The sequence below is a fragment of the Desmodus rotundus genome, chromosome 6 (genome assembly GCF_022682495.2).
Source record: "Desmodus rotundus isolate HL8 chromosome 6, HLdesRot8A.1, whole genome shotgun sequence".
NCBI lineage: Eukaryota > Metazoa > Chordata > Mammalia > Chiroptera > Phyllostomidae > Desmodus > Desmodus rotundus.
Genome location: NC_071392.1, coordinates 8,378,146 through 8,403,373, shown reverse-complemented (window position 1 = coordinate 8,403,373; position 25,228 = coordinate 8,378,146). Strand labels below are relative to the sequence as shown.

Here is a 25,228-nt window from a genome sequence, read left to right as displayed (position 1 = left end):
GTTTGGACTCAAAGTTGATAGTTTAAATCCTAGCTCTGGCTTACAATTAGTGTGAATGACTGGAAAACTACTATGTCTATAAACAGGGGTGAAATAGTACAATTATAACATGTAAGCATCAAATGAGATAAGTCCTAAAAAGCATGTAGCAATTTCTTGGTACACTGTCAAGCGCTAGGTAAATTTTAGCTGGCAATACTGTTTTCATCATTGTCACATTAGTTCTACCACTGATGACAACTTCCCAGGGTGGCTCTCTCTGACCACAGTTATCTCAAGAAAGAATACCCGTTAGTTTTTCTCACAGTACCTTTTTTGTTTCCTGCAGCGTAGTCCTTTTATAAGTTGTAACTACTCATTTGTCATTCATCCATCTGTTCTCTGCCCTTATCACTAATATGGTGACCAGTATGTGTTATTTCCCATTGGCTCCCCAGCACTTAAACCACTTAACAATAGTTTTTGAATGAACGAACAGGTGCAGTGTTACCTTGAATCTTCTTGGGAGCATCTACTAAAGATAATCTTGCATTCTGGCACTTTCACAAAGGGAATTGCACTTCATTTCTTTCCTTTTCCCTTTACTTTGAACCTAGTGCACATGCCTTTTCTGGCTTTTATTTTTTAAAATTATTTTCTAAGTTTTATTGAATTTTGGGGGTGACATTGGTTAATAAAATAATACAGGTTTCAGGTGTATCATTCTCTAACACATCATCTGTATATTGTATTGTGTGTTCACCACTCAAAGTCAAGTTTCCTTCCATCACTATTTATCCCCTTCAACCTCTTTCCCTCTGGTAGTCAACGTACTATCATCTGTGTCTGTGGGTGGTTGTTGTTTTTGCTTAATCCCTTCCCCTTTTTCACCCAGCCCCCACCCCTTGCCACTCTGACAGCCGTCAGTCTGCTCTCTGTATCTGTGAGTCTGTTTCTATTTTGTTAGTTTATTTTGTTCATTAGATTCTACATATAAATGAAATCACATGGTATTTGTCTTTCTCTAACTGGCTTATTTCATTTAGTATAATGTTCTCCAGGTCCATCCATACTGTCACAAAAGGTAAGAAAATTTTCTTCTATTTTTATGGCCAAGTAGTATTCCACTGTGTAAATGTACCACAGATTTTAATCCACTCATTTACCGATGGGCACTTGGGCTACTTCCAAATCTAGGTTATTGTAAATAATGCTGCAATGAACACAGAGGTGAATAGGTTCTTTTGAATTGGTATTTCAGGATTCTTAGGGTATATTCCCAGAAGTGGAATCACTGGGCCATAAGGCAGTTCCATTTTTAGTTTTCTGAGGAAATTCCATGCTGTTTTCCACAGTGGCTGCACCAGTCTGCATTCCCACCAACAGTGCATGAGGGTTCTCTTCACTCCACATCCTTGCCAGCACTTGTTGTGTGTTGATTTATTGGTGATAGCCATTTTGGCAGGTGTGGGATGATATCTCATTGTGGTTTTAATTTGCATTTCTCTGATGATTAGTTCCAGTGAGCATCTTTTCACATGTCTATTAGCCATGTGTGTACATCCTCTTTGGAGAAGTGTCTATTCAGATCATTTGACAATTTTTAAATTGGATTATTTGTTTTTTTGATGTTGAGTTTTATAAGTTCTTTATAAATTTTGGATATTAACCCCTTATTAGATGTATCACCAAATTTGTTCTCCCGTGTTTGGGCTGGCTTTTCCAGCGCCATCAGTCCTCAGGGCTAGTTGATTCAGCAGGTGAGTTGTTCCACCCTCCTTAGCAGATTCTGACATCCCGTGGGGGCAGTCCCAGCACTTTTGTGGGAAGTCCCGTAATCAGTGAGGGCAGTTCACTTTTTCCCATTATTCTGTCTTTCCAGGTCTACCGTGAGCTCTTGAGGGCTGAGGCTCTTGCTTTATTAGGATTTTATCTCCAGCATCTTGTGCCAAGTCATATTAATGAATGAAAGAGTAAATAAATACCTGTCTCAGTTTAAACTGTCAGCTCCCAAACTTAGCTTGTATGGGACCAGGTTCTAGCAGATTCTACTACTGTGGTTCGTCAGCATCATTCTCCCTTCTACCTGTGTGCTCCTACCTCATCACATCTGGGATCTCCATTTTTCTTCTAAAGCAGGACACTTGCGGTGGCATTTACAAAGAAAGCTAAAAGCTGTTATATCTGCTCTTGGTCCTAATATCTTTGATGGGAGAATTGAGGAAAGCATCTGATCAGCACCATGGGCAGAAGCCAGCACCCAGAATAAAGCGGTGAGGGGAGGGCTGGGGGAGCTCCCTGGGCAACAGGGTGACAGCAGAGGGGACCAGGGTGTTTGCCATGCACTGTGACGGGCAAGGCATACCCAGTATATTTCCTTACGTAACTGAAAAAGAGGTTGATTGGGGGAATGAGAGAGGTGTATTCCTGAATTTCGGCTGAGAACAACAAATGGAAATCCTAATAACCAAGCTGAAGATAGAATATGCTCATGACTTTGTCGAGCTACCATCCGGACTACAAATCAATACTTCACTTGTCCCATGCCAGGCTCCTGAAACAGGAAGACAGAGTTCACTTTGTGCTCTCAGCATTTCTTCTTCGTGAAACTGCACCTACTTCCAAACAGTGAATGGAATGGAATAGGAGACTTAGTTCTGGATCTCAAAAACTGTGTAATCTCTCTGAAGAGACTGAATATAATCCTCTGGGAAGTTCAGCGAGAATACATGGTTGTGTGTGGCTAAGTGCGTAGTGAACTGCAGACGTACTAAGTCCCTCTGTAAGTTCAGAGAGCTGTAGTTTCAGGAGGCGGTGGGGACTGATGCTGACCTTTAGATTAATAGTCGGAGTTCCCATCCCTGCTCCGTTACTAACTGGCCAGATGAGCTAGTGGATTATTTAACCTCTTCTGTTGACTGGATTTGTTCTTCCATAAAATGGGCATAACATATTTCCCTGCTAGGGTTGCTGAGGTGTAACAAGAAAGTGAATGTGAAGTGCTTAATTTTATATTCATGTTGGCACACACTGGGCTGCTGTAGGTGGTGGAGGAGGAAAGGCTTCTTGGGGTAGATGAGGGTGAAGCCAGGTCCCGAAGCACAGGGAGGGTTTAGGCAGGTGAGGAAGAAGTGAACAATTTGAAGATCTTTGGCTCATAACAAATGAGCTCATTATCCACCTATCATGAATTCTAGCTCTGATATTCAAATTGCTTTGTGGCCTTTGGCAAGTCTCTGAGGTCTTCTATGCCTAGTTTTCCTTTTCATTAAAAAAAGAAAAAGGTTGTTATAATCACAGTGCTTGGTGGATAGCTGGTGCTCAACAGTAACAGGTTCTCTTTCATAGACATAGTCATTGCCACTGCCGTCCTCATCGTCGTCGTCCCTGCTGTCATCCTCATCGTCACTAGGGGCGGAGGTGGACAGGAATTCAGCTCTGTTGGAGCTAAGGTCTCAGGGACTGTGGGCAAATAAGATTAATATTTAGGGAAGGATCTAATTGCAAAGTCTCTCTTCAAATAAAAGAACTACTTGAAAAATAGAAAACTTTGTTTAGGATTATAAGGATTTCAGCTGGCTATAGAGTCCAGGATATGGGACTCTCTACAGAACAAACTGTATTTCACATCAGTATTCTTTTTCCCCCTACTTTATTCATTTTTTTATTGTTTATTCTGTTACAGTTTTCCAGTAATTTTCCTTTTTGTCTCCCTCCACCCAGCCCACCCCTCTCTCCCACAGTCAGTCCCCTTTCCCTTGTCCGTGGCCATGACTCACTCATACATGTTCTTTGATTAATCCCTTCCCCTTCCAGAAACTTTACAATGGCTATTTTCTTACTTTTTAATTAAAACTTTTTTTTTTTAGAAGGACCCAAATTTGGGCTTTGTTTTTTTTATTGCACTGAAACCTGTTCTAAGATACATATCTAGTAAAATGGACCGTACGCCACAGCTTGCCACTGTGACCACATACCTTTGGCATTAAATTTGAAAATGTTAAGTGGCTAATGCAGAAAACCTCAATAACACACCAGAAATATTTTAATCAAGGTGGCAGAAATCATTTCCATATTCCACAGAATAAATCTTTGTCCCTTTTGTTTTGGTATTTGTATCAGAGTTAGTGATAGTTTGTGTATTTTCAGATAGTAATAAGCATTTTCTTTAATTATTTTTCTCTCTTAGAACGATATCGCATTCAGAGTGAACAATTTGAAGATCTTTGGCTCATAACCAATGAGCTTATTGTCCGCCTTCAAGACTATTTTGAAAAGCAGGGAGTCAAAGACTTCACATGTTCTTTTTCTGGATCCATGCCCCTTCAAGAATATTTTGAGTTGATCGACCATCATTTCGAGGTGTGTATGGTTCCAGACCACATGATTAATAAGTTTTGAGCACACAGAAGGGAGAGATGCTGCTGCCAAGGTAGGAACCGTCACATGCCTGCTCTCAGGCCGCGTGCTTCCCGTTGTTCTTTTGTGGATGGTGGATTTTGTGAGTCCGCTCCTGCCCTCTTGCCCGGCTTGTGATCAGTTGCAGACATTTAAGAGGGGCTGCCTGGAGCTAAGCATGTGGTCTGGCCTCAGAACAGAGCTGATTTAATTCTTCCACACGGGGACTTAACCTCTGACGCCAATAACCCAGCATTGAAACTATTGGAGCTTATCGGCAGCCGTTTGGCTAACTAATTCTAGCAAGCCACAAATGGGGTGTGATTATAAAGTAAAGTGATTTTTCCTTTTCTTTTTTAATAAGCACACCAGACCTTCTACATCTGAATGAGGGCTAAACACAAAGAATATTCTCCAGTATTGGGCGTAACGGGCGCTTAGTAAATGATGAATGGCGAAATGTCAAAATAAATGAGATCTGACAGCAACTGTGTTGCCTGAGTGTTTTTACATTTCTCCTTTGGACGTACCTTCTGAGCCTGTTTTGGATTCTCTTAGGTATCTTGATGGTGTCCAGTCTTTACCCTTGGAAGACTGATTTGATACGTGGGAATAGTCCAGAGTCGTGTTCTGTGCATGAATTGGACAACGACAGCTTTGTTTAAAATTCACCAGGTTCTACTTACTTATTTGCTTGTAAATAGACTTTGAAGGGAACTACAAAAGAAACTTCCAAAATAATTTTTTAAAATTTAAATTAACTAATTTATTTTTATTCAGTTACAATTGTCTGCATTTTCTCCCCTTCCCTCCACCCCACCCCAATCCAAAAGAATTTTGAATGTCATTCAAGGAAGCATCGGTTTCTGTAGTGACTACTTTTTAAGAAATCAATAGGTGTTTGCGTTTCATTTTATAAACTACGGTGTGTGTGTCTGTGTGTGTGTGAGTGAGAGAGCGAGCGAGAGGGGATGAACATGTCGTGTAACCTGCCAGTCATACGAATACCCTACCTAATTTCTGTCCTTCTCCACGTTCCAAAGGCATTGACTTCAAGTGATAAAGACTTCTTTTAATACAGTGCGAACATGAAGGGAAAGACTCAGTGCAAACAACCCAATAAAAATTAACATGTCATTATCAAAGAATGTTGAACTTATTTGGGTTTCCCTTATATATGCAGATACGTTATAGGGAAGTATGCTTTTGACTAAATTGTGGCACCAAAATGGACAGTTTGGGGAATATATTTAGGAATTTTCAGGGTTGATAACCTTTGTCATTCTCTAGGGTATATTTTAACAAAGTCCTGTGTCACTGGGGTCTAGTGGCTTATGGAAGAGAGGACTGCGCCCCTTCCGCACCAGGGCTGGCCCTGCCCTGCACCGCCAGGGAACTGTGTGGGTCAGTGCGGCCTCCGGGCCTCGACTCGTCCAGGAAAGGTTTCGAGGATGAATTGGAGCAAGAATAAAGCAGGTTTTATTCAGGCAGAGGAAAGAAAGAGGCCAGGATGTGAGCACTGCTGTGAAAGAGGGAAAAGGATGCATCTGAGCGAGACATTTCTTTTTTTTAACCACACAGAATTATTTTCAGTACTGTGTGTGTGTGTGTGTGTGTGTGTGTGTGGCTTTGAGCTGTGACTGTACTCATAGGGTCTTTCTTATGCTGAGATGATTTAAAAATTCTAGTTTTTCTGGTACTTTTATTATGTTTAAACTTTAGATTCATCTGCAGTTGATTTTGCTATAAATACTGGGGGAGAAGTTGTTAGTCCTTTATCCCATGTATTTAACTAGTTTTCACATTTGTTAAGTCATCTATTCTTTCCCCAGTGAAACGGGGCATCTTCACTAAATTTTTATTTGACCCATTCTACTGTTTTATCTATGTTCTCATGTACCGAATGCCACTGTTTTAATTCTTTTGACTCTGATACCCTTGAATTTCTTCATTATCCTTTCAGACTTTTTTGGGCATTTTCTCTATTTTTACTTTAAGTATGTTTTGTTGTGTGCATTTAACCTGAATTTAAGAAATTCTTCATTGTAGCTGCGGCTGAATGGTGAAAAATTAGAAGAGCTCCTATCTGAAAGAGCTGTCCAGTTTCGAGCCATTCAACGCCGGCTGTTAACAAGGTTCAAAGACAAAACACCTGCCCCCCTCCAACACCTGGACACCTTGCTGGATGGAACTTACAAGCAGGCGAGTATACTATCACTGAGAGTTTTCCACAACCACAGTCTGTTGATGTTGAAAGGACAAATCAGATTTTTTTCAGAGTTAGCTTCCCTAGAGGAAAGAAAAAAAACCTTACTATGTAGACACCAATAACTGCATTGACAATACCTTTGCTTCTTGAAATTCTCATGCTTATTTGAGAAATCAGCACTCAGAAGGACAGTCTGCAGCAGCAGTCGGGTGTTCTGGAAAGAACCTTGGGCTTGCAGTCCAAAGTCCCTGGTTCTGTATTAGCTGCGTGGCTTTTGGCAACTCCCTTACCCCCTCAGAACTTCCGTTTATTTCCATAAAATGGGGTAACTCCTCACTGTGTTGTTAAAAGGATTCTATTCCGCAGCGTGCGTGGAAATGCTGGTCAGTTGCTGTACAAACGCAGACCACTAGTTTCGTTCGCGCAGGAGCAGTTATGTGACTCCTAGCAGGCACTAATGCGCGTCTTGTTCCACATGTGTCTCTTCAGTATACTTTTTGTTCTGGTTTTTCCCTCCTCCTCCTTCCCATCTCTTTGTTGACTGTCTGTCTCGCTCTCGGGCCTCCTGCCATATCTCCCATACTTGGGGCTGCAGGTAAGCTGAGTCTTGTCTTTAGTGATGTGGGATCTTCTCGTGGACACGATGGCAGGAGGGTGTTTAAAGGGATTTGGTGAGGATGCTTGATTTAATGCTTCCCATACTGTCTTTTTTTATTGTTGTTTCAGTACAGTTGTCCCACTTTTCCCCCCATTGCTCTCCCCTTTCCTGCCCAACACCCCCTGTTCCCACAGTCAGTCCCCCTCATTGTCCATGTCCATGGGTCATTTGTACTTGTTTTTTAACTAGGCCCTTCAAGACTTCCTTTGTCTTCATAGATGTAAAGTACCAGGGGGTTATTTTTTCTGCTCAGCCTCAGGGTTGGGTTTTTCCAGGATATGTACTATTACGGAAAAGATGATCAAAACTCTGGGTTTTTACTTGAATCTATAGTCTTAAGTCTCCATTCTTTTTTAGATTAAAAAGAGAATGAATCAGTTTTCAAAAGAAAAATATGAATATTATAAGAAGTTTGACTTAGTTTTAATATACTGTACTACTCAATTTTATTATAAATATTCACATTAAATTATGGTGAGATACTGTTCTATATCTTAATTCTTTTTAGTAAATTTCATAATAACATAGTTAATACATGAACATAATTTCCCCATGAAAGTTATAAGACTATACATAGTGCTAAATTCTCCAGCTTGGTTCTTGATTATGTCCTCAGAAATGTAATCGCTTTTATATGCTTTTGTGTGTTTTCAAACCTTTTGCATTCAAAAAGGAAATACTGCTTTGTGCGGCTAAAAAACCTCACACATAGCATCCTGGTGTTTGTACTGGTCCACCTCTTTTTTCTCTTTCTTCTGACAGTATGTACTGGAGCTCCTCCCTTGTGAACGTGTAGATCTGCTCCTCTGTGTGTGGTGGCTGCATTGTATAATGTAGACATTCTGTAGCATGGACAAACCACAGTCTACTAAAGGGTAAATCTTAGTAATAGTTTTAATGTTGAGTCTGACGCCGAGAAAAATCCCTTGCAGACAACTCCGTGGTGACTGCACAGAGACGTACGACGTGCCTTGCTATCCCACACCTTCTGTTTACTGTAAATTCTTCTTATCTTTACACTTGGCCTGAACATTGGGCATGGTTTGCTGGGCAGGTGAGCCAAGCCCGTGAGGGCAGCAGCTGGGCTAGGGCCCCACCTTACTCTCCCTGGCGTGACTGCACGGCGTGACCATCACTAGATTCTGCGAGTGTTTTCCCAATGCACCAGTTTAAAATGAGATCACTGCCTGTGTGGAGTCCTTGTTCTCTTGTGTGCAGGGAGCTTTCGCTTTCTCTTTTAGTCCTTCTGTGGGTCTTAGTGCTGCTTCGCTGCCACTGGGTGCAGTAGGGTGAGTGCCGTGAGCAGTGCAGTGGGGTTTGCATCCTGCCCATTTACCAGTGTGCGTCTGGAAGATGCTCTGTTGTCTCCAGTTGATGCAGCAGTGACAGTGGGCTGATGTGAAAGTGGAAGCAGTAGCTGGTATCCTAAACCTGGGGTGTCAGCTCTCCGAAGGCAGGGACTTTTTCCTTTTTTTGTCTTTATCACCTCTATTCTCAGCATAATATATTTCTTGCCTCATTATAGGTACTTACTGAATATTTGCTCTATGAATGAAAGCTTTATTGGCACTTTCTTAAAATTGTATGTCTGTGACAAGGGTAGCCCTACAAAGAAGGGAGTAGCAGAGAATTCTTTTGGTTCAGGATGGCTTATTCTAAATCCTCAAAAGCCACTAAAATGTGAAAACTCTCTTCTCTTTTCCATAATCAGGTAAAATGTGATAGCTAGGAAAGCTTTATAGCTGTACATTCTTGACTGAGAAGATCTTTCCTATTTTCTTGTGAGTATGTGTGTGCCGGTGCTAATGTGATACAATCATGTGTTGAAAAGCATCTGTGCACATAGGGCACTGCTGGGGTCGAACCCCTTCGTATTTTAAGTGCGATGAGGATTAACTGAGCTTTTTCAGTATTAATACATATCCAGAAGCACAAAAAGTTTGATTCTCTTCATTTCCTATTTACATAATTATTGAGTTCTTCCTCTTGGAAGGCATTTTTTCCCCCCATAAAACATGCCCTTTTAGCAGCTAGGATAGGATATAGAAATGTAGAACTGGAGGGAGTTTGGGGGTCTTATTGGTGATTGCTGATGTATCAGGAACTGCAGTGAATTCTACTAAAGTCCTTGAGACACACTGAAAGTGAAGCCTAGGGCCCTTCATATATGAATGATGAGGTATTGCTGAATTGGCCATAATGTGCGAGAGTTTGTATGGTGTGCTTGTTCATAAGAGTCAGTGAAGGTACATACACTCATGGGTTCTGAGGTCAACGTTGGCGACCTCTTCACTCAATGATAGTAGCTATCGTTATCATTTAGGCACCCAAAGGTTTGCTTACTAGATGCAGATGTAGGTAAGGCCAGGGCAGGCTCTGTAGAATCTGTGTTCTCGGTGTTTCGGAGAATCTCGGGGTACCACCAGCTTATACAGTGAGCCTGTGAAGGGGGCCTCTAATCTTCCACTGGAATTTAGCAAGAGCCTGTTAGAGAAAGCCATTGCTTCTTAGGTTGCAGTGAGACATCAATAATGTTTCTGTAAATACACGGTAATGCTCTACCAGGGGTGTCCAGCCTTTCGGCATTTCTGGACCATACGGTAGAAGAGTTGTCTTGGGCCACACATTGAATACACAAACTATGGAAAACTGGTGAGCAAAAAAAAGGTTTTAAGTAAATTTACAATGTTGTGTTGGGCCACATTCATAGCCACCCTGGGCCACAAACGGCCTGTGGGCTGCGGGTTGGACACCCCTGCTAGGGTTTGAGGTGGCATATCTGATGTGTCCTAGTGTATTGATTAAGAGCCTTGGGTCTAGCATCAGCTTGCTTGTTTGTCAGTCCTGGCTCTGCGGCCTGGGGCAAATGACTTAAGCAGACCATCCCACCTGTAGCAGTGGCGCCTCCTTCCTAGGCTTGTGGTGAGGATTGAAATGTGTAAACACATGAAATGTTTAGAATAGTGCTGGTCCACAGTTACCTTGCAACAAATGTTAACTACAATTTTGGGGACTATTCTCCGTGTTTATTTGACTAATAAGTTACGGCATCTCAAAAGTGGTGTCATTCATTGGTCAGAAGTAGGGGTTATCATAATACATCATCTTTCTGAAACTGTTGCTTGTCAGCCTCACAGATCTGGACCTCAGCTGACAATCAAGAAGATCCTGTATCCCCAGGGCACCCCCAAACTCCTTTAGCATACCTACCTGCCTTGGGCAATGTTTGGTTCCAGAGGGGACCCCAAAATTGAAAGGGCATCATCAGATCATGAGGTCAAGTGCTCCCTCTTCCCTGAGTCCCTGATTGTTTCAATATTTAACTGAAAGACAATATGATTGTTGTTTCACTCTTTCTTTGCTTTCCAGTGAGGTTTAGCATTTTAAAAGTGTTAATTGGCCATTTGTATTTTTTTCTTGTGATTTACATATCTACGTCCTTTCTGTCAGGCAGTTTGCCTCTTTCATGTTATTTTGTGAATATTAGAAGTTGTAATCTTTTATCATACTTTGTCATTCATAAAAATATATTTTGTATATAAGGAATGTAATCTCTTCATTATATAAACAAACTTTTACTAATTTGTCATTTGCCTTTATTTTTATTTATAATGTTTTTTGACGTAAAGTTTTAAAAGTATTTCATAGTAAAATCTTTCCATCTTTCTTCTTTATGTTTCTCTGTCTAGGAAAGCCTTTTCCATGCCAAGAGTATGTGAACATAGACCTATAATTTATTCTAACATTTTCCTGCTATCATTCTTTATAGACACTTTTAAATCCATGTGGAATGTATTATGCAATTTAGTGGGAATCTAATGTACTTACCAAAAATGGTGAGCTAGTTGTCTGGGCCCCTGCTTATTGCATAATCCATTTCTCTCCCACTAAAAGAAAACCCTACCTGTACCACTCACCAGTCTTACTGTACAGCAAACCACCCCAAACCCTAGTGGCTTCAAACAACACCACCTCATCATTGTCCCTGGGTTTCTGGGGTCAGCTGGGCAGTTCTGTTAATCTGGGGCACGCTTGGCTGACTTTGACCTGCCTCACTCATGTATCTCTGGTTAGCTGGTGGCTCAGCGGGGGACCAGGTGGCCTACCATGCACTTGTTCACATATTTGGCAGTTGACTGACAGTTAGGTGGGATGCCTGTGGGCTTGTTCAGCTCATGGCTCCAGGTCCCAAAGCACAGTATTCTCCCAGCCTCTGCCTGTGCCATGTCTCTTATTCCCCCTTGGTTCTGAGCAGCCTGGATCAGTGGGGTGGGGAAACAGATGCTGCCTCTCTGTTGGAGGAGTGGAGAATTGTGGGTGTTTTCACAATCTACCCTGCTGCTTTTAGCTTGCTACAATTCCGTTCATTACTAAATTAGCAAAATGTTTTCCAAGATAGTTTTTTTACCCTTCCTTAACCCTTGAGTGTAGGTTTCCTGTACTTATGACTTTCCAACCTAAACTTTTGTTGTCATTAAAATCATATCCATGTATAATCAGTTGTGGTCCGTGGACTTTGTAATTAATTAGGTTTGTCAGGAGATGTTGAAAGTGAACAGAGTGCCTGTGTTGTTTCCAGGCTAATGAGACTCCATGTTTAGGAGGAGCTCAAGTGCTCGGTTAGCGCCCGGAGTTTCGGAGATGGAACCTGCTATCTAGTCTCCTTGTAATCCTCACCTTTGCCCTGTTCAGGGTGGGCTTCGTGGGCCTGCGACCTGTGCTGGCTCCAGAGCCCTGCATTTGGTTTCATGCTCTGTGGCAGCCATCTTGAAATTCTTCATACTTTCCAAACAAAAGACCCGTATTTTCATTGAGCACCGAACACCACAGATAAGGTTGGTGGCCCTGGCTCTGTCAGGGACTCGTTTCTGATGAGTAAAGCAAGATGACTGAGAGCTGTAATACTGAACAGAGTTCAAAGACGCAATAGTGTTTAAAGGCAGGATGGCTTTACTGCCACTGTTCCCAAACCACCTGGAGGCTCCCCCAAGATGAAGAAAAGGGATGCAGTGGGCGCCAGGGAGAGCTTGAGGGCTTCTTTCTAGGAGAGACATCTTGGTTATGTGACAACAAAGGGACAAGGGTTATCTCATTTAGGAACACCGTCCCGCAACTAGTTGTCTCGTAGGCACGTTGTAGGTCGCTGCCTGTTTTTAGACTTCCAACAGGCAGGTCATGGCGTCGAGGTCCAACATCACTAGTTACGAGTTCTGGTGTGCACGGGGGTCAGCCAGCCGCTTTTCACCTGCTTTTAACTGCAGGCCAGTTCCTGTGTCCTGTCTCTTTGAGTGGGTGGGGGCCCGAAACCCACATCCCCACATTACCATTGCTCTCTTACTGCATGTCTGTCTTGCATAGTATCAACCTGCTGTCCCATCGCATGCCCCGGGGGCATCCACCAAGTGCCCCTCACTGAGGGTGGCCAGTGGCTGAAGTGAGGAGAGGTGACCAGCCCTGTCACTCTGGGAAAGCATCTTTCCCACACAGGAAGGGGCTGGCCCCCAGAGAATGAAGATTCTCCAGTTGCTCACCACAATTTCAATAATTTATTCCAGACTTTTGGGGCAAGAGCTTCCTTTTTGAAAGAATGTCCACCTTCTGGCTCTAGGGGCATAACGTTAAAAGAAAGTAAGCATGTCAAGAATTTCTTTTTTCAACAGTGAGAAACCTAAATATCCTCATCTGTATAACTGGGATACTGCCTTGGGAACCATCGGAATATAGCTTTGGATGGTCTAAGACAGGGGTTAAGGGAAGAGAAGGGAAATTCATATTCATTGAGCATCTTTGAGTCTGAGGCAAGTTTTATGTATTCCTTTAATAGTCACGATCATTTTGTGAGGGTGGCATTGTTGTTCCCATTTTACGGAGGAAGAACTTAAACTCCGAGCAGAGTTAGGCAACTTGCTCAGTGTTACAGATCGTGAGCAATCAATTCCAAAGTCCATGCTTTGCTAACTCATGTGGCATTTTTATTTAATCATTTCCAGGTGGAACATAGACATCCTAGGTTTCTTTAGCAAAACCACAGTCAGGTTAAAGAAGAAGGAGATTCATGCAAACTCTTTGCACATCGGCCTGGCATATATTTGGGAGCACCCAGTATTCATTGTGTGTGTCCCTTTCACAAAGGTAACACGTCTTCTGGAGCATCCCCCAGAGTACCTACACATCACCTCTGAAACCTGAGTATCAGAGGAAGAGGCAGCTTTGTTAATTTGCTAACTTATACTGCAGTTCAGCTTTCTTTGCCATCAAATGCTAATGCTTATTGCATTTGGCAGAAAAGCTTTGGAAAATAAGTTCTCTTCATGTTGTAAAATTTTCACGTACATTTGTTAGTCAAAGCAGGATGGTTGGTTGAATTGAAACAGAGGAAAGTTAGACTCACCCTCCAGTTTGGCTCATGTTTTGATGCTTTTATGTGTACCGAGGTTTTTTTTTTCCTCTCCACTTGAACAGTGACCCTCTGTTGAGGTAGAGGAAAAGTGTTTACTAATCCGAAAGTTTAATTGTGTCAGATGACATGTGTGTGATGTAATGACTGATAGTCCCTAATGTTCTAGAAAGGCTCTTGGCTGATTTTTCTCTTGTGCAAAACAGAGGCTGTATGAGGCATAATTTTAAACAGAGATCCTGTGGTTTGGATTTGCTATTTGTTACTTCTTCTGTACTTAAAACTTCCTTCCAATCTGTTTATTTGTATGGAATTGACATAGAAAAATCATTTTAAGTCACGCAGGAGTCTGAGAGCTTTTCGGTCTGTGACTTTTAAAACGAGCGTGATTTCGGCGGATAACACAAAGGGCGACGTGAGGATGCCGTCAGAGGCTGACTCCCTTGGGCCCTGGCGGGGGAGACGGGCCGCTAGTGGGCTCAGAAGGGAGACATCAGGGTGTGGGGTGGTGCTGCACTTCTTTTCTTCTGCTCACTTAAGAGCTAAAGGAAGCTCTTTCTCTGACGGAGAGAATACACACGTCAGAAAGGGGAGGCACAGAAATTTGCAACCACATGTTTGGGGGTGAATGGGAGAGCTAAGTTAAAAAAAAAACATGGTTAAAAGGAGAAGTTTGTATGTATTTATACCCCATAATCCTACCCTTGCATATTTACCTAAGAAAATAGTTCATAAAGGAAAAATACCTTCATCAAGTTGTTTATTTACAATATTGATCACCTCTGCGAGAAATTGGAAACCAGCTTTTCATAGTTGGAAAATGATTAGGTTATTATAGTAATATCACTTGGTATACTATCATTTCATGTCATTATTTAAAAAACTGGAATAATATAAACATTTCTAATTGAAAACTACAGATTAATATATAGTAACAAATAATAAAATAGATGTATCTAAAATAGATAAGCATGCAAAATTTGAAGAGAATACAAAATTGAAAATGGTGTACTTTATATTCTTAATCTTTAATATTATTGTGATCATAATTTGATAAGCAGGAAAATAATTTTTCACAGTATGTGAATGTACTTAATACTACTGAACTTTACCCTTCAAAATCGTTAAGATGGTAACTTTTGTAGTGTTTGTGTTTTATTACAATTAAAAGGAATAATAACTTTTTGAAAAATGGGATATGGCCCCAAACTCCTGGCTTTTATTAGTATTTTCTGCGAGAAGTTCTGTCTCCTGTATATACCTTAAAAACTCATTTTTCTAGTCTCCGCATGGTTAGCACCTGGAAGGATCATTCTGTGGATGAGCTAGTTTATTCCTTCTGTGCTTGAACAGACACAGAAATAAGGTGGGGTTGTCTTGCTGACGTTAACCTCACTAGTCCCTCAGCCAAATGAGAGAAATATACAGAACTCGTCCAAAATTATTTAAGTTTTTCTTCATCCAGGTCAGAGTGCAACCTCGAATGTGATCTCCAAAGCGTGTTTGTTACGAGTACCTCACTTGTATTCAATGTACGTCTGCGTGTGTGGCTCTACGGTCTAGCCCAACGGAAGTATGCTTGAAGCCCCAAGTGTAAGCTATATATGTAATTTTTAGTTTTCTAGTGACCACATTAAAAATGTGAAATGAAACAAGTGAAATTAATACTATCATTTCAACATGCAATCAAATAAAAATGGTTAGTGAAATTTTTATATTTTTTCATAGTAAGTAAAATAAACATGGTTTGTTTTACACTTGCAACATATTTCAAGTGCCAGACACCCACAGGTGGTGGCCTGCGGTGGCTCCCATAGTGGCCATTACAGTTCCAGCTACCGGTAGTTGTCAGCTCGTCACTTTACATTGTTTCCTGTAAAGTCGCTTTTCTTGATTTTTGCTTTCCTTTAGTTCTTTTAAATTCTTGGTTATGATAAGACCATCACTGACCCGGTGATTTTCACTCCCTGGATGTGAAGAGTGGGCAGTGGGAAGCACTCTTACAATGGATGGTTGGGGTGCTGCCAGAACCTTTCCTCACACACACGGAGTCTTCAGGATTTTTGTTTTTGTTTTTGTTTTTAGAGGCCCACTCTCCCTCTCCCTGTCTGACCACGACACACCTTTCTTCCCCCTCTTCTTCCCTCAGGCCCTTTCTCTCTGCCTCTCTCTCTGCTAAGCTCCAAGGGCCCTGCTTCTGCCTCTGTAAGTTGTTTTTGGAGCCTACGCAGCCCCACTGGCTCAATTCTTCTACCTCTGTGACTTTCTAAATAAACTTTCTCTTATAATTTGGAAAAAAAAGAAGAGTCAAATTTGTGTCAATAGACTTGGCTCCAAGTCGCAGCTCTTCCTGGCTCTCTGACGTCGGGCATGTCTCTCTACTCTCTGGGCCTCGCTTCTTCAGTTTCCTCTTTGGCCCCCTTGGGAGCTGTCTGAGAAGCCTGCCCCGCGGTGCTCGTCTTCTGGTAAAGTTCTCCGTAAATAGTTATTGTAGCTGCGTGAGAGATAGGGCAAGGGATGTGGAATCTTACATTTCTGGCAGTTTAGAATTTCAGAAACAGATGGAGGCGGCGGGGTCATCTAGGGTCAGCCCCAGATGGGGTGTGGTTGCTGACCAGGCGGCATTCGTTTGGACTCTAAGGGCAGCGATGTAAGTCACAGGCTTCGCGAGACTGAACTAGTTCTCAACCAAATGCGCGAGTGCAAAGCAGTAGCATAACATGGGAGTTACGCTTCCCTGGGTTTACATGTGCAACGCTAATTGACATTAATGGGTGTTGTTCATAAATCAAAGGGAGAACAGACCTATTAGTGTCTAAAAAACATTCTACTTTTAATATCCATCTGGTATGCTTTACTTCCCTGGGGCATGCGTGTTTTTTATAAGTTGAAGGCATAGTTCTTCATCTGCATGCTCTTCAATCAGTATTTACATTTTCTGCTTGCTAGTGTTGGTTTGAGCAATTCCCTAGACTGTAAATTCAATGTGAGGATTTTGCTTTGGTGAACTTACCAGATTCAGAAATTTGATCATCTGTCTGATATAAAGCATGCTAAGCCCAAGTAATCAGGGGCATGCTCTTCTGCTGAAATTTCATTCTATTCGTTGTTTGATCTTTTTAAAAAAAAATTAGTCTTTTGAGATAAACTCAGGAGCAAGATGTTTCTAGTATTACAATAAAGCTATTTATGGGCCCATCATAAGGAAATGAAAATCTTATCTTTTTGTGTCAGTGATGAGAGAAAAATATATAAGTGGCCTCCAATTATCTGTAATTGTAGGAGGTTTTCTTTCATTTATGTTATCTATCTTCCTGTTTAATCCCATCTAGCACAATTATTCCTTTTGTATTAGTTTTCTGTAAATGGGGTTCTGAGTGGTTTGAATGGTGAATTAACAATGATCATGACCCTCATACCCCTCCTATCTTCCTTCCCTCCCCCGACCTCTCTCTTTAAATACAGGGAACAGACAAGTTTCCTTGTGGAAGGACCTAGGAAGATGAAAAGAAATGTACAGCCTTCATAGGACTACCTGTGAACAGCTGAGCAGTTTTATCAGTTCAGATATGTTTCTCTGTATATTAATAAATAGTGGGCTGATGATGCCCTGAGTATTGCTGCAAAGTAACAAATGTAACCAAGGATAAATTGAGGTGATATATTTTTATAAAGGTATTTTTGTGAGACTCAATTGTATATCCAAGAACAAGGTTATAGTAGGTAAAGGCAGTTTAATTAAAAGAAGTGAACTTTGAACGTTGGGCTTTATTTATTATTTTTTAAACTATATTTTATTGTTTATGCAATTACATTTGTCCCGATTTTTCCCTTTACCTGGGAGTCACAAATAGGATATTGTGCCATAAAATCAGCAGATATTTGACGTCACTGTTTTCCTTGATGGATCAGCCTCTATTTTTAAGTTTCCTTTTATATGGTTTTCGAATCTCTTATAGATGAACATTAGATTTCCAACCATCTCCCTGCCCAGATGTTGATTCTCTGCCTCCCTCTCCTGCCTTCTAGGACTGGCTTTGGGCCAGTACTTAATATCCTTGTTTAGTTGATTCAACAGTTAAGAGTGATGGGCTCAGACACCATGTATTCTTGGAGATGTTTTTCCCATGGAAGTGACAGATCTCCCTCCTGCATCTTTTATCCTGCCTTTGTGATTCAAGGTAAAGGTGTGTAAGAGGAGCGGCCCTTGCTAAATGGAGGCCCTGAACTCCAGGAAGCCCACAGGTCCAGGTCCTTAGGACCTCATGAGTCAACTGCCAAGTGACACTTCAGATAAGACTGATCCTCTATGAAGTCCATCTCCTTTTTGAAGCCTTTCCTTATTTCCACCCCCTCCTAGTTACCTGTAGTTTCCACTTTATGCCTTAGGAGCTTTATGATTAAGCCTCTGTTAGGACATTTACTTATATTATTCTGGTTGACATTACAGTTACTTGAGTGCTTGCCTCTTTTCTGCTGGTGACCCATCAGCTCTTGGGCGGCTGGTGACAGGGACTGTTTCTTTGCTTGCCCGTCAGTGCACAGAGCAGTGACACACTAGGGGAAGTGCTCCAGGACTGTCTGCCAAAGGCCTCTCTCCCTTGCTCGGTGCCATTCTTCAACTTATTTTCCTGTTCCTTGCTTCCTTTAGGGCATGGCCCCCAGTGTGGATCATTTCCAGTGATTTCTTCCCTATTCCCATGAGCCTCTTGTTCTCCTCTTTCCTTGTCTTTGGGAAGCCAGCCCCACCAGAAAGCTGCCTCTCTTCCTGTTGCCGCTTGAAAACATGCCTCCAAATTCATTTGCCTACAATCCTAGCTTCACCTGGCTCAGTCACTTCTCCCTTTTCTCTTAGTCAGTCAGCAGTGTCCTCGACCCCGCGCCCCTTCATTCCCAAGAGACTGTAAATCCTGTTTTGTGGGGAAGGTGGGGACTCCACAGGCCTGTCTCTCACTGTCTCACTGAGAGGATGAGGTTCCTTCCTCTTCTTCAAGGTCAGTTCTTCACTTGACCCTTTGGACCTTCCACTAGCTTCTGGAATACTAATTAATTCGCCATTTATTTTGGCTCTTTTATTTTTGATCTCTTCCTTTTTCTGTTCTGTCCTTACAGCCTATAAACATGCAGAAGTTCACCCCCAACCTAGGCCCGCCTAACCTTTCTTTGTGTTTGTTTTTCAGATGTAACCCATCCTTACTGTTCACCTTTCACACACTTGTCTCATGAGAACTGTCTACTTGTGTTTTCTCTCGTCTCTCACCTTCCATTTTATTAATCCGTCCACCGTTTTACTGTTAAAAAAAACTACATAATATTAACCCTGCGAACAAAGTTTTAAGTATTCCGTACAGTTTTGTTAGCTGTAGGCACATTGTTATACAGCAGATCTCTAGAACTTTCTTTTGTAGGACTGAAACTCTATACCCATTGCCTAGCCACTCCCCCTGCCCCCCACCCCCCAACTGCCCCCCCCCCCTCCTGGCAAGATAAGGGAGCCGAGTAGATAAATAATCTGTCTCAGAATATTCTGAATTGCTTTTAAACTTCAGGCAAGCTAAAGACAATTTTTGATGATGATGAAGCTGGTTTTTGTTTATTTGTAATTTTGGGGTACAATGAACTGATTTAGGGAGTGCCTTTGATATTAGATCCAGTTAATGTAGTTTGAAACATCACATATTTTAAAAAAGACTGTTGTTGGCACATTTTTAAGTTAGAAGATAAAATTATTTAGGAGGTTAAATTTGGATTGTGCACATGTAGAAGCAGACCACAGAAGAATTTAAAATTTTTTCTTTTTTTTTTTTGGCCTTATGTACTTCTAGTATAATGCAGGCCCTATGTATACATAAGGAAATAATTAAATACAGAAATTCAGCCTACTTGTTAGCCAGAAAGGATGCCTGGAACATGTGGATAAGCTTGGATATTTGTCTAATGTTAATTGGAATATTGGTTTTCAGTTGAAGATGCCAAATCTTCAGAAAAGTAATTGGATTTAGCTTCCTATTTAGCAAACTACTTCAAATCCCCGAAGTATCCCACATCCGAAACTAATTTTTCTTGATTGTATCAAGTTTAGTCATGAATAGAACAAGGGTTGACATAGTTTTTTAATATTTAAAATATTTCTTGACAAGGTTTCAACACTGTTGCTTGTCCACAAACCTTATTGTTAGGTTAACTAATGACAGATGAAATCGTAGTTCTGTGGAACTAGCTTTACAATTTTGCAAAGCTGTCTTCTTGAAATAAATCAATTTATTGTTTTTTCCTATACATTTAAATTTAAAGTCAGATTTTGGTGAGATTTCAAGAAACAAGACAAAAAAGGTGTATTTCTTAATTGTTTTTTATATAAACTTATATGTGCTTACTTTGACTCCTTTAGATTGAGTCCTGAAAGCATTATTCAATCTACAAATGTTTAAAGTGATGTCTCAAAATATTTGGAAATAACTTCAAAAACATATTAGAAAGAATAGGGTACTTGATTATTGAAATTCAGGGATTAAGAGATTCAGATTAAGGAACTGCATGAAATGTTATCGAGCAACTATCATGTATAGTTTTGTGATTGCAGGAGTTACGTAAAGGTGTTTCTGATATGGTTTATAGCCTAAAGGGCATGAATTCCTAGTATTGATGATAATTATGAAGGTAAACGAATATCATCTCTTAGTTTGGTCTTTTGCCATTGAGGATGATCACTTAAATATTTGAAAAGATAAATTGGTGCTTAAGTGAATTATGAGCAGACATACATAATTTAAATGTTTTATCAGATGAAAATCAGTTTAATTGATGTAAACAGTGACTAATAGGAGCTTATAGCTCAACAGTAGATTATTCTAATGTATTTTTTGTACTAGGACCCATCTTGGTGGAAAAAATTTATCGCCATGCTTCCACGTCCTTTTTCTTCCAGGACACCAAACTTATATAGCAGATAAGGGATGTACCTTTTAGTTAAAGTGGATTTTCCATCTGCTTTTAGTGTGTTTCCAGGGTAGAACTGACAGCCAGACCTACCGTTGTTCCCTACTCTGCCAGGCGTAGAGCCTGGTGTGGTGCATAGTAGGTGCTCAGCACATGCTTGTTGAGCTTGGTGGTCTTGCCCAGGGGTAATCGGCACGTTTTTAGGGAGGTCCTGAAGGCATGCCTTCTGTCTCTGCCAATAATTTCCTCCGGGACTAGGGTTTATTTTGCTAATGAGATATGCACTTTACAATTGCATGGTTTTTTTAAAATAGATTTTAGAGAGAGACGGGGAGGAGGGGACAGAGGGAGGGAGAAAAAAAGACAGACGGGGCGGGGGGCGGAGAGAGAGAGAGATATTTGTTGTTCCACTTATTCACACATTCATTGGTTGATTCTTGTATGTGCCCTGCCTGGGGATGGACCCTGCGACCTTGGTGTTATCTGGACGATGCTCTCATCAACAGAGCTACCCGGCCAGGCTAAACTTCCATGTTTAGACCTGTGTTTATCATTCCCACTTCTGGGGCTGAGCAGTCATTGCAGGTGCTGTGGGCAATTCTGCTAATCCTCCTCTGCTATGATTGCTTTAACTATGGAGTTGTTTCTGGGATGTGTTTTGTCAGTGTGGAATTTTTATGATCCCTTTGTGCTTAAAAAGCAATTATCTTGGAACAAGAATAGGCTTCATCATCGTTCTGGTGTTAAGTTGCAAGTGTTTGAAAGGTTTATGCTGTGTATCATTTTGAGGTAAATGATTTCCTACATTCCAGTTAAGTTTCTAGTTCTTTTAAATGCGCTTCTCCTGACCCTGAATCACGGGTTCAGATGAGGTTCCTCATCTTTCCACATTTTTGTTTCTAGTCTGATAGTACTCTCTTTGACTTTGGCTTACTCTTACAATAAAATTTATTTTCTATAAAATTTAAAGCTGGTGACTGCAATATTTGATATAGTTTAACAGGGAATCTTAGGCAATAATTGGATTCCCAGGACCTAGAAAAGCAGTCAACTCATATTTTACTAGGAATTTGTTTTTCTGAACTCCTTTTAGTCCCCACTGTTTGCAGAGCACCTCACAGGGAATCGACCCCAAAATGTGTCTACAGAGTCCAGTCTTAGAAGACCACCCAGCCCAGTTGGAGAGAAGATTTGCATATAAACAGACACAGAATACTGGCCTGAATAACTGGAGACAGAGGCCAGTCACTGTGTCCTCACTTCCTGGGAGTTAAACACCAAACCAAACCAAATCCCAGCTTCCCAGAGTGGACAGAGCGGACGTAGTATGTGAGTGGCCCTGCTGTCTAATCTCATTTGGAGGGTTATGTCATCTAGTAGCAGTTTCTCTCACTGCTCGAGGCCTGTGAGTATCTATTTGCTAGGAGAGACAGCAGAGAAAGGGCCCACGGAGAGGAGAAGTAATGATTAACTTTTAATTGGGTTATGTAGTGAAATGAATTTAAATTACACCCACATGGAAAAGTTTTACAGAAGTCTCTTTCAAAACCATCATAAATTCTTTCATTTTATGTACCTTTTTAAGAAGTTAAGAATTATATTAAATACTATGACGATAGAAAATTTGCATTACAAGATGTAAAACTAAAATGAAAAACAACCAAAATTCCCTGTGAGCATTCCTCTCCTTCTCTGAGTGCATTCGTTATTGTAACAATTGGGATCATTATATAAAAGATGTGCTTGCAGTCCTACTTTTCCTCTTAATTTAGTATTTTCCATGTCGTTACAAATACTATTATAACATGTATTATTGCGTTTAAGGCTACGTAGTGAGGCCAAGTCAAAATCAGTGTAACCAGTTTTCGGGTGCTGAGCAAGTCGGTTGCTTTGCTGTCAGGATTTGTGTAAATACTGCTGCAGCGAACATCTTTGGAGGTGAAACTTGGTACGTTCATGACCACTTCCTCAGGACAAATCTGCACCTGTGGAATTGACGGGCCAAGGTTCCTGTGTGTTGGTAAAGGGTCCTCACACCTGTTTCCCTTCAGAAAGGCTGTGTTGGCTCCTCTCCCTCAGGCAGCACAGGAGAAAGTCCACCTGCCAGTGTTTCTGCCAACATTGGGAATTACCATTAAACCACAAAGGGCCTTTGCCAGTGTTATAGATGGAAATGGCATCTCCTCGCTCCAGCGTGAGTTTGTAGTGTGGCCTTGGTGCCGATCTCTGCCAACTGCTGGGGGGAGTTGGTTCCTTCCAGCTCTGCTGTGGGATGTGCAGGTTAAGACACAGAACTTCCACCTGATTCCCTGCTACCAAGTGGTTTTATCTAGTTCATCTCTGGGCCTCATTGTGTATCTGCTCTTCCACGTGCTTCCTGAGCTCAAGATATATGGGCAAAACTGTGGTTCTTAGCCGGCATTACTAATAGCTCTCTTCCTGACTTTGGCTCTGCCCCACTGCGCTTGATAGTGGAACATTTTACAAGACATATCTTTACTTTAGATTGTGACTCTAAGTCCATTTCCTTCCTGGATTTGCTTTAGACTCTGTCTCCTTTCCTTTCTCCCCAAGAAATCCACCCCCATAGTCACTGATTTCCAAAGTGGCTCCAGCAGAACCCTGAGCCTCAGTGGAGCCCCTAGGGCCATCAGGCCACAGGTGGGGGGTCAGCCTTCAACCAGAGTGCCTCAGTTTTATTCTCTTTGGGTATTGGGCTTCACTTAAGATTTCATTTTTTTAAGTGTAAAAACTATTGTGCTAGTTATAGTTAGAAGGGGCCTTAGAGGCTGTCTGCTCAGCCTCCTGCTTGTTGGATCCCTGACTTGCAGCCACCTTAGTCTTGCTTAAACCCTCGAAAGGAAGCAGCATGCTCGCTCTCTCTCTCTTGTCTTTAGGAAAAGCATAGGAATAAATCATCTTAATCTTTGATTGGACATCAGAACTGGATTACGTAGTGCTGTTATGAAAACATTTATTAGTTGCCAAAATTAAAAACCGGGAGACTCTGCATTTAAAAATTTGACTTTTGGTTTCTCTTGAAAAAATTCAGAAGTCCAGCCACACCAGACCTATCCCCATCATGGGCGTCCTGTCTGCTGCTTGTAGCCTGCACTGCTCCTGTCTCCGGGCACCTTTTGTTGTCAAGTTAATGACGCCCTTTTAAAAATATTCTGAAGTTAAAAGGAAAGGAAAGTTGTTCATTTACCCACATTTACAAAAATGAGCAAAATGAATGACAGCTGGCTAGTTATGGACACTGACCAGTAAAGACCCCAGGGGCCTGTTAAAGGCTATTGATTGCACCCTATGGTCCTCCATTCATTCACTCATCAAGTATTGTTCGAGTGCCTGCTATGTGCCAACTCACTGAGCCAGTCATCAAGGCCCCAGCAGCTCACAAGGCAGTCATGGTCCCTGCCACCCCAGAGTGTACACTCCAGTGGGGTTTTCCATGTTCTTGCAAACTTACAGCTTGTCAGCCCCTAACAGGTGGAAATGGCCATTCCAAGTGTCATGGCGGTGGTGGAGGAGGTAGTCAGCTATCTCCTTTTAGTGGGCAGTGAGTGATGCTGAAACCCCTTGGCCCTTTTCCCTTTTATATGGAGAGAAAAGAGGAGGGCCATTTGCTTCCCTGATGCTCCTACATTTCCTTCTAGGAAAATCCTTTCTCTGTTCTTGCTCGATAGGAATCAGGGACACTGGGCGGGGGAGTTGAGGGATTCAAAATGTGTTAGAAATGGTTGCTATCCTCAAGTAGCTTCCAGTCTAGCTGGGGAGATATATGCACCCCAACAGCTGCAGCAGACACACACTTTAATAGTTTAAGTAGTTGTTAGATCTTGGGTCCAGCCCACAAAGCTGTTTCAAACTTTTGTTATAAATAGTATAGTAACCCCTCGTAAGTCCATTATTTTCTACTAGTTTTTCACTTCGCACCTGTACTGGTTCAGTTCCATTTTGGCATACGAGAGCTGACAGAGTCTTTAGTTTGTGAAATAATCACAATTAAAAGTATTGTCTCACTGGGAAAATTCCTGCGAGGGGCTTAAATACCCTGCTAATAAACACACTTTTGGAATGTTGTAATTAATTCGAGTTGCATACTTCCCATTTTTAGAATTTCATACTTCTAGGTGTAAGACATTGCGACCAGCTGCAGTCCAACCTTCTGCTGGGTCCATCCTTCTCCTGGGTGCAGAACCTCTTTCTCTGGAAGCATTCTAAGATCGCAGTAGCAAATGGGTCTCACCTCCCATGCCGGTTCTCAGCTATGGGTTATGGCTGCCTAAAATGCAGAGTGGAGAAGGGTTTTGAGGTTTCACTCCAGCTCTAAGGCAAAATTTTCCATAACCATTTAGCAGAGTCTTTCAAGGGCACAGGAATTAGGACTGTTTCAGGATATGCCTCCCTATAAGAAAGGAGAAAATCTTGCTAATCACAGCGAGTTTTCACTGTCAACCTTGAGGGGCCTTAGTGGCATTTTCTCTTTGTAACCGCCAATCGTTCATTCAGCCAAGGTCTTTAGGAATTTCACTGAAGGATTATAGAACAGGAAAGAGCACGTAATGAAGGCAGACAGAAGTGGTGTTTCTACTGACCTGCCACGTTCCCTGTTTGAGTTTGCGCACTTGCCCCTTTGCCACAG

The 25,228-nt window shown here is 41.6% G+C and overlaps 1 protein-coding gene across 2 annotated transcripts in view; it reads left to right on the top strand.

The window, feature by feature from the left end:
* BBS9 (Bardet-Biedl syndrome 9) overlaps positions 1 to 25,228 on the top strand; it is a 371,651-nt gene that overhangs the window by 173,867 nt on the left and 172,556 nt on the right. For both annotated transcript variants that reach the window (XM_045197407.3, XM_024562968.4), the window contains exons 18-19: positions 4,169 to 4,341; positions 6,427 to 6,579. In XM_045197407.3, coding sequence (XP_045053342.2) covers positions 4,169 to 4,341; positions 6,427 to 6,579 — 326 coding nt within the window. The remainder of the gene's footprint in view (positions 1 to 4,168; positions 4,342 to 6,426; positions 6,580 to 25,228) is intronic.